The sequence below is a fragment of the Aotus nancymaae genome, unplaced genomic scaffold, assembly GCF_030222135.1.
Source record: "Aotus nancymaae isolate 86718 unplaced genomic scaffold, 86718_ANA_hifiasm-v0.15.2.pri h1tg000015l_1, whole genome shotgun sequence".
In the NCBI taxonomy this organism is placed as follows: Eukaryota; Metazoa; Chordata; class Mammalia; order Primates; family Aotidae; genus Aotus; species Aotus nancymaae.
In genome coordinates this window covers 3,202,557-3,219,875 of record NW_026988427.1, presented here as the reverse complement: position 1 = coordinate 3,219,875, position 17,319 = coordinate 3,202,557, and the positions used below count along the sequence as shown (strand labels likewise).

General features: G+C 38.4%; 1 protein-coding gene across 7 annotated transcripts in view; it reads left to right on the top strand.

Moving 5' to 3' along the window:
• Window positions 1–17,319, top strand: part of FBXW11 (F-box and WD repeat domain containing 11) — a 135,402-nt gene that overhangs the window by 81,602 nt on the left and 36,481 nt on the right. For 4 of the 7 annotated variants that reach the window (XM_012461134.2, XM_012461130.2, XM_012461135.2 and 1 more), the window contains 2 exons: window positions 6,527–6,589; window positions 10,052–10,277. In XM_012461134.2, coding sequence (XP_012316557.1) covers window positions 6,527–6,589; window positions 10,052–10,277 — 289 coding nt within the window. The remainder of the gene's footprint in view (window positions 1–6,526; window positions 6,590–10,051; window positions 10,278–17,319) is intronic. The other 3 variants (XM_012461137.2, XM_012461132.2, XM_064376556.1) reach the window with 1 other exon arrangement.

Here is a 17,319-nt window from a genome sequence, read left to right as displayed (position 1 = left end):
TGGTCTTCTTCATCTATCAAAACTGGAATACTATTTAAAAAATAAAATTTCCAACGTTTCCCCTTTATGTACTGTTGCTTGGAGTGGTGGCTTGCACCTATAATCCCAGCAATTTGGGAGGCTGAGATAGGAGGATAACTTGAGCCTGTGCAACTTAGCAAGACCCTGTCTCTAAAAAATTTTAAAAAATTATTTGGGTGTTACGGTGTGAGCCTGTAAGTCCTAGCTGCTCAGGAGGCTGAGGTGGGAGGATTGCTTGAGCCCAGGAGTTTGAGACTGTAGTGAGCTGTGAATCATGCCTCTGTACTCCAGCCTGGGTGACAAAGTGGAACCCTGACTCTTTTAAAAAAATTAAAAAAAAGCACTCTTCTTTTTGAACTTTGCTTTTCAGAAATTTAAAACGTAACTATTATTTTAAATATTTAATTAATTAATTAATTAATATTGCTGTCCTTGCAGTAAAGACCCTTGCTTTCCTTTTAATTTTAATTTTTCTGCTATGTTTTTGCTCATTTCTTTTAGCCTTTTTTGTATGAATTTGTTATTATGCTTACCTTTGTGTATACAGGGGTCTCCTCAATTCAGCTTTGTTTTATTAAAACATACTGGTTGCAGTTTATTAAATTGATTTCATAGGCCAAAACCAACAGTTGGAAAACACCCAAGACATATTTTTCTGTATGGAAAGTACATTGATTTCTGGGTAGAACAAATTTAGGTCTGAATCTTGTGTCTCTCATTTACTAGCTGTGTGACTCTTAACTGTTAGTTACTTAATGCAGAATTTGCAGCATTTTTAAAGTAAGAAATTGATTCCTCATATAACTCTCAAAGTAGGGAATTTTGCAATTGAAATATATTCTGTGTTAGTTCGTGGCTCCTACTGGCAAACATATATTACTGCTAAGAGCCTGTTGTACCTATACATAAACTAAATGAAAATGGAGGCTAGGTCATTGGAACCAGCCTACCACTTCTATTGATTAGTATGAAAGTGAGAAGGGAGGGTGTGCAGAAGAGATTCTAAGATTACTGAAATGCTGTGAAGAAAGAATGAATTCTAGGTGGTAGCTGAGATTCCATAGCAGACGCAGTATTGCTGTGCTAAATTACCCAGTTGATGGAAACATCTTGACAAGTTTTCAAGTCATAATACTGTGTGATTTTTTTGTTTGTTTTGGAATAATGATGCAATGGGGTACAATTTCTCAGGCTTTGTTTGGTTTTATATAGAATTCAATTTCAGAAATGTAATTTACATCTGGGCTACTTAGAATGCATTTATTTGCCTGGGTGAGGCCTTTTTGTATTGGGGTTGCAGTGTTCATGAAAATGCGCAGATAACAAGGAAAGTTACTTTTGCTAACCTGTTCATCATATTAAAAAACCACACTATATGTATTTTCAGTTATTTTTTATTTTGTTTATTATTACTACTTTTTTATAGAGATGAAGTTTGCTCTGTTGCCTGGGCTGGAGTGCATTGGCACAATCTTAGCTTATTGCAGCCTCAAACTTCTGAGATCCTCTCACCTTAGCCTCCTGAGTAGTTAGGAGGCTTGGCTTATTTTTACATTTTTTAAGAGATGGAGTCTGTGTTGTGCAGGATGGTCTCAAACTCCTCGCCTCAGGCTATCCTTCTACCTTGGCCTGGGATTACAGGAGCGAGCCACTGTGCTCAGCCCTTCAGTTTTGTTTTTGTTTGTTTTTTTTTTTTTTTAATAGCAGTGTTTGGAATTTGATTATTCTTCCCATCCTTTTTCAGTGAACATATTTGTGATTAGTGATATGAAATTTCCAGATCTGACTCTGAGGGTAAAAAATTATGGCTTCCATAAGAGAATTTTCTATTCTTGCCATCACCACTTATTCCTGTGACTGTATATATGGAATGAGTATCCCTTATCTGCCTGGGGCCAAGTGTTTCTGATTTTAGAAAGTAAACTGATTGGAGACCTGACTAATTAACCAGACAACCATCCAAACTAATCATCCTTAGAATGGAAACTTATGCTACTTCCAGTTATGCTCAGAATTCAGTTTATGAAGACGGAGTAACTGTTTGTGCCTGTGTTTTCTTTTCTTTCTTTCTTTTTTTTTTTTGAGACAGAGTCTTGCTCTGTCACGTAGGCTAGAGTGCAGTGGTGCGATCTCGGCTCACTGCAGCCTCCGCCTCCTGGGTTCAAGTGATTTTCCTGCCTGAGCCTCCCAAGTAGCTGGGACTACAGGTGCATGTCACCACGCACAGCTAATTTTTGAATTTTTAGTAGCGATGGGGTTTTACCATGTTGGCCAGGTTGGTCTTGAACTACTGACCTCATAATCTGCTCACTTTGACCTCCCAATGTGCTGGAATTACAGGTGTGAGCCACCGCGCCAGCAATAATTTTTGAGCAGAGATAGATCAAAATTACTTGGAGAACTTGAAAGAAAAACACATATCTAGGCTTCTTCTGTTCCATGGTCAGCTATACATATATATATATATATATATGTGGCTTCATGTTATTTATAGTCCTTATTCACACCCCGAGTCCATGGACCTCTAGTAAAGAATCACTGATAACCATGGTTTCCAAATATGAATTTAATGGCAAGCAGGACATACCCCCAGATTTAGAAATCAACATACTCCGTGAATTACCCTACCATGGTGCGGTTAGGGTGTATGTGAAGAGCATGGCAGACTGTCACATGGGCCAAGGAAAGATGCCTATGGAGAAAGAAGAACCAGGCTTGAGATGGTAGTGCTTTAGTATATTCTCCCACAGCACAAGTGTAGGAGCTCACATCCCTAGAACACTGGTTTTCAAGTGGAGAGAGTGATTTAGCCCACTTCCTTGGGACACTTGGCAATCTAGAGACATTTTTGATTCTCACAGTTGAAGGTGTGGGATTCTCCTGGTATAGGTACTGGCCAAGGATGCTGCCACTTCCTTGGGACACTTGGCAATCTGGAGACATTTTTGATTCTCACAGTCAGAGGTGTGGGATTCTCCTGGTATAGGTACTGGCCAAGGATGCTGCTAACATTCTATAATGCACACCACACCCCACACAACAAAGAAATATCCATCTCAGAATGTCAAAGTACTAATATTTGATCTGCCCGAGAGACTAATTGCTTCTTCCTAGATTGTATCTTTGATTGGTAGTAGTATCAGAATAATAGGAGGGTCTGCATTTTAATCTGTTTATATGTGATGCACCTTGGTAGACATAAGAGGAGAGAAATGATGAGAAGGGTAGAAAGTAAACTGGTTGGTATTTCAAATAACTTTTCCTTCTCCCAAGTGTTGCAGATTTAAAGAGGATTTCAACTCTCAGATTGGCCATGGTTTCACATGAGAGTTTGGATGTAGGGAATGACCTTTCTTTTCTCTTGGGAAACTCATTGTTTTTTCTTACCTCACCCTTGAACCTGTGACCTTTTGTCTCTTGCCTTTAAAGAATAAAATTCACAGTGAAAATAAATTATGGCTTCCATAAGAGAATTTTCTATTCCTGCCATCAGCACTTATTTCTGCGACCCTATATATGGAATGAGTGTTCCTTATCTGCCTGGGACCAAAAGTGTTACTGATTTTAGGGATGTTCAGATTTTAGAATATCTGTATTATACTTTTGGAATTGGGATTTTTGCATGTGGGATGCTCAACCTGTAGCGAGCTGAGAAAGATGGGGAATAGGAGAGGACTGTATTTTATTTACCAAAGTGGGTGTTTCCTTTGTCTTCCAAACATATTTGGTGAAAAGGGAAGAAGGAATTATGCCAGGCTATTGCTCTAGTCCAGTGTTTGCTAATATGTGCTGAGCTATTATTAATAAAGATTATTATAAAAGGGGGGCTGTCCATGTCCAACAAACTTGGGAAAGTTGGATTAAATGTATTTAACCTAATTTTTAAATAATAGTATATTATAGAGCCTTTCGTATCCTAATGGAGTGTATTGTAACCTCTGAGAGACAGATATATCTATATCTATATAGATATATAAAATATATATATCTGAATAGAATATATACATTTATGCAGACACACACAGAGCGAGAGTGAGAGAGAGCGCGCTCTAGAGTATAAGGACACGTATAGCAATTTCTCAAACCTAATTAGACTCTTGGATGCTTTTTTCTCCAGACATCTTTTGTATCGCCTGGAATCCTCTTTGAAATTGATCCTCTGGTCACTGTAGCTTGAGAACAGCATTTTCCCTTTGGTGTCTTCTCCTGAAACTTTTGTAAAAGAAGTTGAAAAGTATGTAGGATGGGAGAACTATTCCAGCACCCATGCTTTATTAAAAACAATTTTATTAAATTGTATGTCTAGCCCCTTTTATGAAGCCTTAGAGAATGTTGGTATTTTCTTCAGGGGATTGTTTCCTTCTCAACTGCATAAGTAAGCATCATTTCTCTGTTTTGGAATCAATGAAGAATGACGTTTTCTCACTGTAGAGACAGTTGTTTCTTGTGTAGTGTACAGGGACTTCTGACAGTTCTTGTGTTTCCTTCTTAAGAAGGAGGAAAGGTCTTAGGTCACAATAGCTCTGGAGGATTCTGGTTCCTGTATTTCATAAGCTTTTAGTTTAAAACGTATATACATCCCTCATATGTTTCCTCTGCAATAACTGGAGACATGGGGTGGGGACTGACTTCTCATCTCTCTTCCATTTAATTCCTCATTCCTTACCATGCTGTACCTTTCATGTTTCCAGCCATTCTTTCTCCTTACCACTCTTAGAGCACAGACATTGTAACTACCAAACTCAGGGGATGCGGTACTGAGTCACTGCTCTCCTTTTGTTTATTCCCCTGAGGAAACATGCTGGCTTTAAATCCTTAGGTCCCTTCAAGATAGCAGTAAAAAGAAGATTATGTGGAGAGACCTTCATAAATACTTTGTTACCCTGTTCTTCATCCCATTCAGGATTACTTACTGCTTTCAGAACTCCAGCCCTGTTTTGGACCTTTGGACACACTGCCTTTCTCTCTAACTCATGGTTGGTTTTTACACAGAGCCTCCACCCACCTCTGCCTCTTTCTCATTGTGGACCTTGGTGCTGTGAGATTTATAGGATTTTACTGAGAAAGCCAGGTGATTTTCCCCATAGGCAGCCATCTGGAGCCATCCTGTCAACATCTTTGAAATCAGAAAAGCTTAAGAAGATAACACAGGGGAAAAGTAGCATCTTCAAATCAGAGTGAAGTAATGTTTTTGGGAATACCCATTGTGCACTAAGCATTGTACAGGGTAGTCTCCATCCCCACAACAACTCTGTGTTTGTATTTGTTCCAGGGGTAAAAGAACTTGCTCAAGCTCACACACATACACATTGAGTGAGTGACCAAATCAAGAATCCAACTTCTCTTTGACTTCAAAGCCTTTGGCTTTCCTACTCCATCATACTGCATCCCTGATCAGAGCCAGTTGTGTGACCTGTAGAGTGGCTAGTGTTCAGTGGTGATTCTTAGGTCTTTTCCTACATGGCTTGTTTGGAAATAGTGGGTAGATAGTTCAAACATTTTAGGACTTGAAGAACATAAACAAAAAATAGGGAAAATTTGAGAGAGGCTTATTCCCTAAAGGCAATAAACAGGATCTTACAAACACTGATAACTTAAATAGCTCTATAGTATCCTTCTGAATAATGCTGTGAGATAAATGTTGCTTAAATTTTATACCCTCATCTTACAATTTTAGGTTTTGGAAGGAATCTTAGAGAGACTGCTATCCATAAATGAGTTGTTAATCTTTTCAGAGTACAACTAGCCCACTTCCCCTTCTCATTAAGTTTCCATTTAGCCATTAGGTGGGAGCTTCAAAAGGGAAAATCCAATCATGTATAATCTCTAGTTAATGGGCATCTATTGAGCGACTAGGTCACCAGAAAGAATAATTACACAGTACCTCTTTGTGCAGTAAACACAAAAATCAAAAGCTAATGCATTCCCAAGGCAAGCCAGATTGTTACTGGCTAACAGCATACTCTTCTTCAGGGAGAAGGTTGGGGCACCAACCATGCTTGCTAGGGAAGATTGCAAAGCCATTCCAGAAAAACAAGGCTATCAAGGGAGGAAAGGCGAAGGCAGGGGGCCTTCCAAGGCTTTGCTACTTCTAATTGCTGATTCCTTGGGGTGCATTACTGAATAGCAGACCTTTTAGTAAATGTTTTATGCAGTCATCGGAAACTTCATGGGTCTTTGGAATTTCTTGCCACAAGTAAAAAAAATAGTGATGTCTGAGGTCGAGCTTCAGCCTAACTCCCACAATTTAACCTTTTTTCTGAGCACACCCAACCTTTGTAAATAATGACTTTATGTTTGCTTTTGTCTAACCACTAACTTCATTGGTTTGTGAAAGATCAGCAGATCTCCCTTGACTCAAAATGGCATGTGTTAGCCACAAAGCCAAATAGTTCTTGGGTTTGTGTTGGTACACTGTAGTTTGAGTTTTCAAAATTATTTCTTATAGTTATTTAGGATTTTCAAAACTTGGTATAATTCAAATAACCTGTTTTTCCCCCCTTAGAACACTTCAGTTATGGAAGATCAAAATGAAGATGAGTCCCCAAAGAAAAATACTCTTTGGCAGGTAGGAATGACGACGAACAGATTAGATAGCAACTGACTTACTGTAGATAGGATGCTCCCTCAGTTAATGTCCTCAGTGGAATCAAGAGCCAAGCATTTTTGTTTTCTTTTGTGCAGTTTTGCTAGTTTCAGAATCCACCCCAATTTATTTTCATTTCCTTAGGGAATTGCCATTACAAATATACTAAAGAATTTTGGAGTTTCCACAAAGATTCTGAAGTGGCTGTAGCCTAAAATGTTCTGTCTATGGCCTCTGTGTAAGCCAAAGATGGACAGTGATGGCATCCTTTGTCACCAGAATGGCACCATGCCACACACCAGTGAATACATGGATGGCCTTTTCTCCTTTTGCTCTGGATCTTCACTCTTCTCTGCCATTTCCATGTCCTTTTAAGCTCATCTCCTTCTCTCTTGGCTCTGTTTTAAGGTTTGCCAGTTTTCTTCCCAATTCCTGAGAGTTTTTTTTTTTTTTTTTTTTTTTTTTGGTGAGTGATCGGGGGTGTGGGGAGCAAGCAAAGTTTCATGATTTGGTGTTTTATCAACTGTCATGGTACACATGGCTTTCCCCTTCACGAAGACAGGATTAAAAGCAACAGAAATCTAAATCTGAAGATGATAATGTAAAAATAAGTTCTCTGGGTTCGTTTGATCTGAAACGAAAAAGATAGCTTAGTTAGCAGGAACAAAGTCTACCCAAGCCATTTAAGATGAAATGAAGCAAAGCAAAACAATGCTAGGAAGAGCTTGCTGGACTGAGCACGTGGTTGGAAATAGAATATTGAAAATGTGCTGTAGAATAGTGCACGTGCCATTCGTTTGTTTTTAACATTGTGTGCAGATGGAATTTTGTACCCTCCTTCAGGTTTATTATTTTGCAGTGGGATGCTCTTTATTTACTATGTTTTTTTTCAGTTGGCAGTGGTTCTTAACACTTTAGCTTTCAGTTTTTCTTTCATCTATCTTCCAGTCAACTAGTTAATAGTTATACAAGCACTCTAGGAAGGCTAGATGATTAGGAATCTGCCTGTAAATAAAATAACACTTTGGCTTATCAAATGAATTAATGCCTGTGAAGGTACTTTGTAAATTATAAAGCAGTATATAAATGCAAGTTGTTATCATTATATTTAACCTGTTATGAACCATTATTTTGGCAAGTTATTTGAAAGAAAATATAGAAATAAAGGGGGAAAATGCATACTTAGTTTCCTTTCTTAAGGCACTTTTGAAATTTTGATGTATATCCTTTACTATGTCATGGTATGTTCCCCTTGTCATGAATTACTGTTATCATAATGCTTTATAAAATCCTGGATCTTGCCTTTTGTTTCATAATATTATTTCATAAGCATGTTCTGTTGTTGTAAAAATACTACTTTTTTTTTTTTTTTTAAACGGAGTCTTGATCTGCTCCCCAAGCTGAAGTGCAGTGGCGCAATCTGGGCTCACTGCAACCTCTGCCTCCCAGATTCAGGCATTTTTCCTGCCTCAGCCTCCCAGGTAGCTGAGATTACAGGCGCTTGCCACCATGCCTGGCTAATTTTTTTGATATTTTTAGTAGAGACGGGGTTTCACCGTGTTGGCCAGGCTGGTCTCGAACTTGTGACCTTAAGTGATCCAGCCACCTTGGCCTCCCAAAGTGTTGGGATTACAGGCGTGAGCCACCATGCCTGACCAAAATCCGACTTTATAAGTTGATTTTAGTGGCTTACATTATAGCTCTTAATGTTGATGTGTTAGAATTTGTTTAAAACAGTTGCCTGTAATTGGGCAGTTATTTCTAACTTTATTATATTGTGTTGGACATCCTTATGCTTAAAGCAGCATAGATGCCCCTGATTATTGCCAATATACATCACAGCAAAGACTTTTCACTTCATCTCTGTTTTTGAACTCTTAGTTTTTGGGTCTGTTAAGACTCAAATGTCTTACTACTATAAGCAAAATTGAAAAATCCTTGTTCAATGCTTCCCCCTGGTGGTATCTGGTGTCACTGAGCTTTTCTTCATCCAGGATACGAGGGAAGAAACACTGCTAGACAATGGGGTGGTAAGATAAATTGAGTGGAAGATAGATGCCTTCCCATCTTATAACTCTAAATATGGACATAAGAACTTCAGACATGAAATTTATAAGATTTTTTGTTAAGGAAGACTGAAGACTCCTTTGGATATTTAAAAGGATGTCTTCTCTGGAATGGGTTTAGTCTGCTTAAATTAGGGGACATACTGATAGTAAAAGCTCTCTTGGTTCTTTCTATCCAAGACTCCTAAGATAAGTCCTAATGGAATTAATAGGTATTTGTAATTCAACTCTTCAGTCCTTAGAATTATCTTTTGTGTTATTTTTTTCTGGTATTAGGTATGAGGAGGCGATCAGAAGAATGAGACATATTGCTTGACTAATATTTGACAAAAGTATTGAGTTTATTTTGTTTTTAGACAGGGAGGTTACTGTGCCTCATCGTAGTTGTGGTTTGAGTCTAGTGACTGAGATTATTTTTAATGTTACTGTCCAGATGCAGTGTATGTAGTTTCAGTTTTAAAAAATACATACTGCTTTTATGTAAGGACATGTATAAAGATTTGTTGAGAAATGCATTGTTAGTATAAGAGTCTATGAGTTGTCCATAAACCACCCATGTAAGATGCAGAACTTTTCAGGTATACACAGTTTATTTGCCTTGGGTCACTTTCCGAGTAGGTAATTAAAAGAAGGATGGGAAAGTCTAAACTGTTTTGCCGGATTAGTAGCCCTGGGAAACAGTATGGAGGAGATTGAAACTGTTGGGTAAAATGAAGTTTTTTGGGTTGAATTGCTTTCAGGTTTCAACACAACACAGTTTATCTTTGTTATATAGATCAGTGCTTCTCAACATGTGGTCCCTAAATTCTTGGGCTCCACTCCAGACCAATAAAACCAGAACCTCTAGGGTGAGACCCAGCAACCTGTGTGTTTAACAACCCCTCTTGTTATTCTGAGGCTAGCTCAAGTGTGAGAACCATTAGCGTAGATGTATATAGCATTAACTTTCAACCTTGAGGAAGTAAAACAAACTGTTAATAATCAATCAGTTGCCACTTTGCCAAGTTGAGCGGTTTCTCTAAGATGGTTATCTCCAGCATTAGTTCACGGTTGGAGATAACTCAAATATATCCCGTATATAGAGATACCCAGTATATATCTTTGGAGCATCATTTTATAATAAGCATTGGAAGATGATGATTTAAAGTGCCTTTTACAAACAGCTGTAACTTTGGCATTTCTTGTAGTGACTAATTTGAGGACACATAGCCTGAATACATTTTTAACTACTGAATGAATTAATAAAGGAATGAGTTTGGCTTTTGGGTAAAAGTGGTATTTTAAGATTAAATGCACAGGGTGAAAAATGTTTCTAATGAAATATTAACTAGATTTCTTTCCTCATTAAACTAATTTTTTTTTTATTTTTCTAAAATAGATAAGTAATGGAACATCATCTGTGATCGTCTCCAGAAAGAGGCCATCAGAAGGAAACTATCAAAAAGAAAAAGACTTGTGTATTAAATATTTTGACCAGTGGTCTGAATCAGATCAAGTGGAATTTGTGGAACATCTTATTTCACGAATGTGTCATTATCAGCATGGACATATTAACTCTTACCTGAAGCCCATGTTGCAGCGGGACTTTATTACCGCTTTACCAGGTAACTATACTTGTCTTTTCAAAAGCTGAGCAGTGGAAGGATGCCCAGCCCAAGGACCTAGGTGGAGCTCGGTGGATATTTATGAAATGAATGAATGAGTACTGTGTGAGGCAGCATTTCTTTGGGACACATACTTTAATATATGGAACTTGAGGAATTATAATTTAGTATCTAGGAAATATAGTGAGTGTCTTTAATAGCATTCATTATTGGTCATAACTGTTGCTTCATTTGGTTTGTTGAATGAGTTGATGATATGCTTTTTATTTTGATGTAGTTTAGAGTGTGCACTTTGCCTTTGTATGTAATTTTAAAAAACACAGCACTCTTTCTCCTTCAGACATAGTTTGTATGTTTGGGAAGTGTCCCAAAGTTTAGGACATTCATTTGTATCTGAAGTGACCCTTAAGGAATGGCAAAAATATATTGGGAAAACTGGTAGCATGTCTTTATTATATTTCTCAAAGCCTGTTTCTGCATCCTCTCCCTCACTACCCTCTTCCCATATATGTCTCATACACACATAGTTGTGTACACACGCACACACACACCTGGTTAAATTTACTTTGATTTTTAAAAGTAGACTTTATATTTTTAGAGCAGTTTGAGGTTCAGAGCAAAATGGCAGGGAAAATGCAGAGAATTCCCATATTCACAGAGCCCGTTCCCTCAGCCTGCTCCACTGTCAGCATCCCACAGCAGAGCAGTGCGTTTGTTACAATTCATGAACCTACACTGACACATCATTATTACCCCAAATTCATAGGTTACCTTAGGGTTTACTTTTGCTGTTATGTATTTTGTTGTTTTGGGCAAATGTATAATGACATATATCTACTATAAGAGTATCCTACAGAATGGTTTCACCATGCTCCACCTATTCATTCCCCTTTGATTTTTAAAAAATAATTTAAAATTTGCTCTATTCTGTACCACCTTTTAATTTTTTCTTAACAAGGTGACGTCTTGCTATGTGGACTAGGCTGGTCTCGAACTCCTGGGCTCAAGTGTTCCTTCTGCCTCAGCCTCCTGAGTAGCTGGTACTACAGGCACACACCACTGTGCCCAGCTCTCCTTTGAATTTTGATTAGTCATGAATTTTTTTTTGTTTCTACTTTTAAAAAAGATTCTCAATTTAAATTTGGCTTGGGTAAGATATAGAGATTTCACTCCTGTAGAGGATGCTGGCCAGAATGTTTTCCTCTGATGTGTGGCCAGTATAGTGTGGTGGTTAAAATTGCCGTGTTTTCAGAATAAGCCTAGAAGTAGCCAGGGATGAGCCAGTACCATTGCCACAGCCCTACCCCTTGTCAGAGTTACAGGATAGCTGCTTAAAGAGTAGCTCCTCCCTTAGCCTTTCTGCGATTTTAGAATATCAGGACTCTGTGTTCTAAGTACTTCCAAATCAAACAAGAGCCGGGCTCAGGTCTCAGGCTTGGAACCTGGGGCTGCAAATTGACAAGCCAGCTTCTGATTTCTAATCTCTCTTCCAGAGCTTGTAAGTTTACCTTCTAAAATGGAAGTTTTAAGGATATTTGAGAGTTAGCTTAGAAAAATCTGACACTGCGTCCTTTTTATGCTGAAATGTAGGATGACTTGCTCATTTCTTCCATTAGAATCTTTAGAAAAGCAAAATATGAACCCTCTGTTTCTAGAATTGTACTATTTAATTGCTGAAGGTGATCTTAGACATCACTTAGTCCTGTTTTTCATTGTGTAGATTAGGAAGCCAAGGAGAAATTAATTGGGTGAGATACCCAGAATCATACATCTTGGTTATGGTGGTGGTGGTGTAAATGATGGTAGGGGTTGGTTCAAAAATTAGTACAAAGGCTCAGGAAAATTCCTTAAATCGGCCCCGAGTATTGAATGTAAGGATTACAACTCAATTCAGTAATACTCACTTTTAATTATGAGGGAGGGATGCAGGGAGGGAGAGAGGGAGACATGCTTTTGATGGTATGAGAGAGAATTGTAGGTGAATAGAAGTAAGGTGAGGCACGTGCACATGGTGTGGTTTCTCTATGTGTACAGGGCTGGAACTCAGAAACCGATGGAATCAGGCTGCATCTCACACCAACAAAAGACAGAGTCGTTTTTTAATTAAGTTGGCAATTGTATTTTATTCCTCATAAGTGATTTTAACTGATAAGATGATGCCTTCATTTTTCTCAAGCAATTTCATTTATTATTTGTTTTCCACTGTTTTGGTTTTATTTTCTTCCCTGTAATTTGCTTCTGAAACGTTTTAGAGTGCCAGGGAACTCACTTTATATTTGCAGAGTAGCCACAAGGTGGCACTGTTGAAGTTCTCTTGATCTGCAGAGTATAGTTCAGTGGCAACCCCATCTCTTGGGGAGTGTACAGCCTTGGAGAAGAAGCAGAACAGATGAACATGTGTTATGTATATAAATATGGTTAGTATAATTGCATACAATTCAGTTTTCATTACAGTGACTGTTAAGGCATTGTCCATATCTCTTTTAAAGTGGAATTTTGTGGTATTGAATATTACATGAAGTGAATGGACCATTGGCTGGGACATGGAAATACTTTCGTTAAAATGCTATTTGTTTTAACAGGACTTGATCTGAACATATATACATATGTCAATATATATCATACATATGTATCTAATAGCTGAGGACAAGCTGGCCAAGTCGATTGTGTTAGTTAGTATCTAGTAGAGCTAGATTAAACATGGCATTAGTTCTTAACACAGACTCTGCCTTAAGAACATCACAGGAGAAACAGGTCCATGTCCATGGTGATACTTAGATTTAATAATGTGTGGGACAACTTACCAATCATTATACTAGTTAGGTGTTTGGTTTTTTCTGTACACCATCTTGATTTTGAGTTTTTGCTCTGTTGAAGTTGACAGTCAACTTATGACTTCATTTGATTGTGAAAACCATTAATTCTGTAAAAATTATCTATAATTTTAGCTTTTAAATGCTTGCTGTGCGTATCATACCTGTCAGTATAGGGAAAATGGAAAATATTTGTGGTCTCTGGCTCCTTTTGGCTCAGTGGAAAAAGTGATAATTATGATACACCTTTCTAAAAATCATTGTAAATGTTTAGTCTGCAATGTCAATTTCTGCAGGCTGAGTTTGCGGTTTGTAAGAATTGTTGTTAATGGGAAAATTCATACTATGTAAAGTAGAGAAAGATTGTACTTCAAAAAGAACGATAAGCATTGGTGATCTGTTTGTTGAGGTGTCTAAGCAATTAAGAGTTTTGCAACACTTGGCTTTCAGGCCCTGGTTTATTCAGTTCTCTTATCACCAAGAAAGGATGATAAACCATTATGGACTGTAAATGTGGCAGATTAGATTAAAGGTCCCAGGAGTTGTGGAAGAACCAGAGTATAGACAAGGCCTTAGGTTGGGTACATGGCCAGAGACCCAGCGTGACAGTGGGAAAAGCATGGGTGCTGGATTCACACAGGCCCTTGGTTTGAATCCTAGCCCTTGCACTTTGTAGCTGTGTGATCCCACTTTTTGGAGCCTCAGTTTCCTCATCTGTGTGGGAATAATAGTAATAGTTTATTGCATGAGGGTTAATGATAATGTGTTATGCCTGGCATCTATTGGGTATTCTCAGGATGGCAACTTAAAAAAGAACCCAGAGAGGCAGGAAACACCTGCTTCTCCAGAGGTAGTAAGATTTATTGCTAGGAAATTTTAATTATTCACCAACTGATTTCCGAATTGATTCATCCTGACATCATATAGGTGTGTGTGTCACTTTATTGTTTTGTTTCCTGGGTGTTTTATGGAAAAAGATGTTAGACTTTGTGACCTGAGCTGCTTTTTACTTCATTTCTGTCTGAATCCTTAGATTGGTGTTTTCCAAGTGAAAGGCATCCATGGAGGGACTGTTGCTGTTAGCAATTGCATTGTTTTCTTTTAAAATGTTTAAAACTTCAGATTTTACAGCTAGATTTGTGACTAGGGAGGGAGAAGGGATAGCAGGGGTGGGCGGGAAAGGAAGTTTCTTTGCAGCTGCTCTTTGAAATGCATTTCTAAAATAGTAAAAGTTTCTGTAATTGTATGATCTAAGCAGCTGTGTTAAAACTGGTTGTAGTCAAGGACATTGAATTGACATTTGAGTTTCATTTTGATACAGTGTTATTTACATATTGAGCTTTGAAATTTGTGCCTTTTAATTGTTTTAATTTATTATTGAAAATTTTCCAGACTTTCATCTGGTTCCTGTAATTAGCAACAGCAGCATGTCTTCAGCACTGTGTGCAAAGTGTTACGATTTTCTGAGGCTGTAATGTGTCCTCTTGTTGCCTTGAGAAGAGGGGTGGTGGTGGGAGATGGGGGAGTCTCAGCATGATAGAATAATGAGAGCCAGACATAGGTACTTCAGAAAATGCTTAGTTTTAACACCTCAAAGCACTTTTTAGCCCAGGCAAATGGACCACCTTATTCAGTAACCTTTTTGTCCTGAATAGGCTTGAAACCAGAAAGTTATATGGTCTGCATGGCTCCTGAGGGTGGCTACTCTAAGGTTCCTGAATAGAGATTGTGTGATTCCTGTTCTTCTTAAAACATTTAAGGGGATATGAGACTTACACCAAGAAAATAGAGGGGCTTAACTTTTTGCTAGAGGAGATGTGTAATAGTTTTTCCGCAGAAAGTAACAAGAAGATTATTCCGTAGCGGCTCTGTCCATTGATCTCCACTAAGGGGATTTTGGGGAGGAGAGAACAAAGACTGACATTTCTTGAGTAAACCTGTTATGTATCTGGCTTCTTATTTATGCTGTCTTATTAACCTTCCCAATAAGACTGGGAGATTCCCTCTGTATAAAATGAGGGCATTTACAGTACCTATCTCAGAAGGTTATTGTGCAGATTATATGACGTGATTTATTTCAGACATTTAATATCATTCTGCTATTATGGAAAACTGAGATCCTAAAAGAAAAACTGATTTGCTTAAGGTCACACAACTATCAGTTGACAGAACTGAGATTCAACCCAGTTTATCTGACTTTACAGGCAATATGTTCTCCACAAGACTAAACATGCTGCCTCAGAGAAGTATGAAGTGCATTTAAAGTATTAGTCAAAGGAAATGGGTCGTCTCAGATATCACTGAGATATTGCTTAATTGGACTGATGACATTTGAAAGAAGAAGAAATAAGTATTAGTAAGGGACTTATTTCTGTAAAAACTCATTGATAGCCTAGTTGTGAGCAACTGAGGGGGGAATTAAAAAGCACTAAAAGAGATATCATTGCTTTAAACCAATAGTTCTCAATATTTCAGTGTTATCTTCTTAAAAATACAGATTCCTGGGCCTTACCATCTAGAGGTTCTGATTTAGTAGGTCAGGAGAAGATTGGGGGAATCTTTTCTTTGTTGCTGTTGTTTTCAAAATCAGTAACCCTAAGTTGAGTCAGATATAACTGCACAGGCTCATAGACCACCCATATAGGTGGAAGGTTTGGGTGCTGCTTTGCCATCACAGATGATGGGGGATATTGTAGGCTTTGAGGCCTGAAAAGGCAATTACCTAATGCATTCTTATTATTTATTTATTTTTAAAGACAGAGTCTTAACACTGTTACCTAGGCTGGAGTGCAGTGGCGTGATCTCCACTCACTGCAACCTCCATCTCCTGGGTTCAAGTGATTCTCGTGCCTTATCCTCCAAGTAGCTGGGATTACAGGTGTGTACCACCATGGCTAATTTTTGTATTTTTAGTAGAGATGGGGTTTTGCCATGTTGGCCAGACTGGTCTTAAACTGCTAGACTCAAGCGGTTTGCCTGCCTCAGCCTCCCAAAGTTCTGGGATTGCAAGTGTGAGCCACTGCACCGGCCCCTAATGCATCCTTTTCTTGCTGTTTGTTTCACCTCTCAGAGAGCAGAGGGTTCTAGAGGGGGAAGTAGTTAGGGATGTGTTTATAACCAATTAGGAGGATTTGGGTTAATGATATGGAAATAATATAAACCTTTAAAAGTTCTCAGCCTGGGCAACATGGTGAGACCCTGTCTCTACTTAAAATTTTTTTTTTTTTTTTAAATTAGCCTGGCATGGTAGTGCACACTTGTAGTCCCAGCTATTAGGGAGGCTAAGGCAGGAGGATTACTTGAATCTGGAAGGTTGAGGCTGTAGTGAGCCATGAACATGTCACTGCACTCCAGCCTGGGCAACAGAGCGAGATGCTGTAATTAGCTATGTTCTGATATTAAGTGTTGAAACAAGATAAGGAAGATAAGTACCCTGCCATTATTAGAAAGATTGAAAGAGCTAAATTTGTTAGTCTGTGGCTAGAGACGCTGAACAAAAATGTGATTAGGGCTGAAAGATTCTGCAGTTTGAGATTCTGGTGAATAATTTGCCAATCCTAGAGATGGAAAGGCAGAAGTAGAACCCCATGTGATTATCCTTGGAGTTCCCTGATTTTAAGTAAACATAGAAGATGGAAGAGAGTCAGCCAGGTGCAGTGACTCACACCTGTAATCCCAGCACTTCGAAGGCCAAGGCAGGAGGATTGTTTGAGACCATTGGGCAACACAGTGAGACCTCATCTCTACAAATAATAAAAAAATTAGCTGAATGTGGGGGCATGTGCCTGTAGTCCTAGTTACTTGGGAGGTTGAGGTAGGAGGATTGCTTGAATCCAGGAGTTTAAGGTGGCAGTGAGCCATGATTCCGCCACTGTACTCCGACCTGGGTGATAGAGTGAGTCCCTGTGAACCTTTGAGAATGTACCAAGAAGATCAAACCCCAGATAATGTAAAATTGTCCAAAATGTTGAAGAAGTAAACCGAAAGAGTTGAAGACAAAATAATTAATTATTTGGAACAAAATTATAAAGAATGGAGGGATAGTGTGGTCAGCTAGATAGCATAGTGATAATAGAGAGAAACAACATATTTTCATTCTCATGAATATAATCCCCCTCCCCCCCCGCCCAAGAATAATGGCTTTAAAACAAAGGTTAGAAAAGTTACATTTGAGAAAGCTGTGAAGATACTTAGGAATCACGTAGCTCCTATAAACAAGTAAGCCTAAA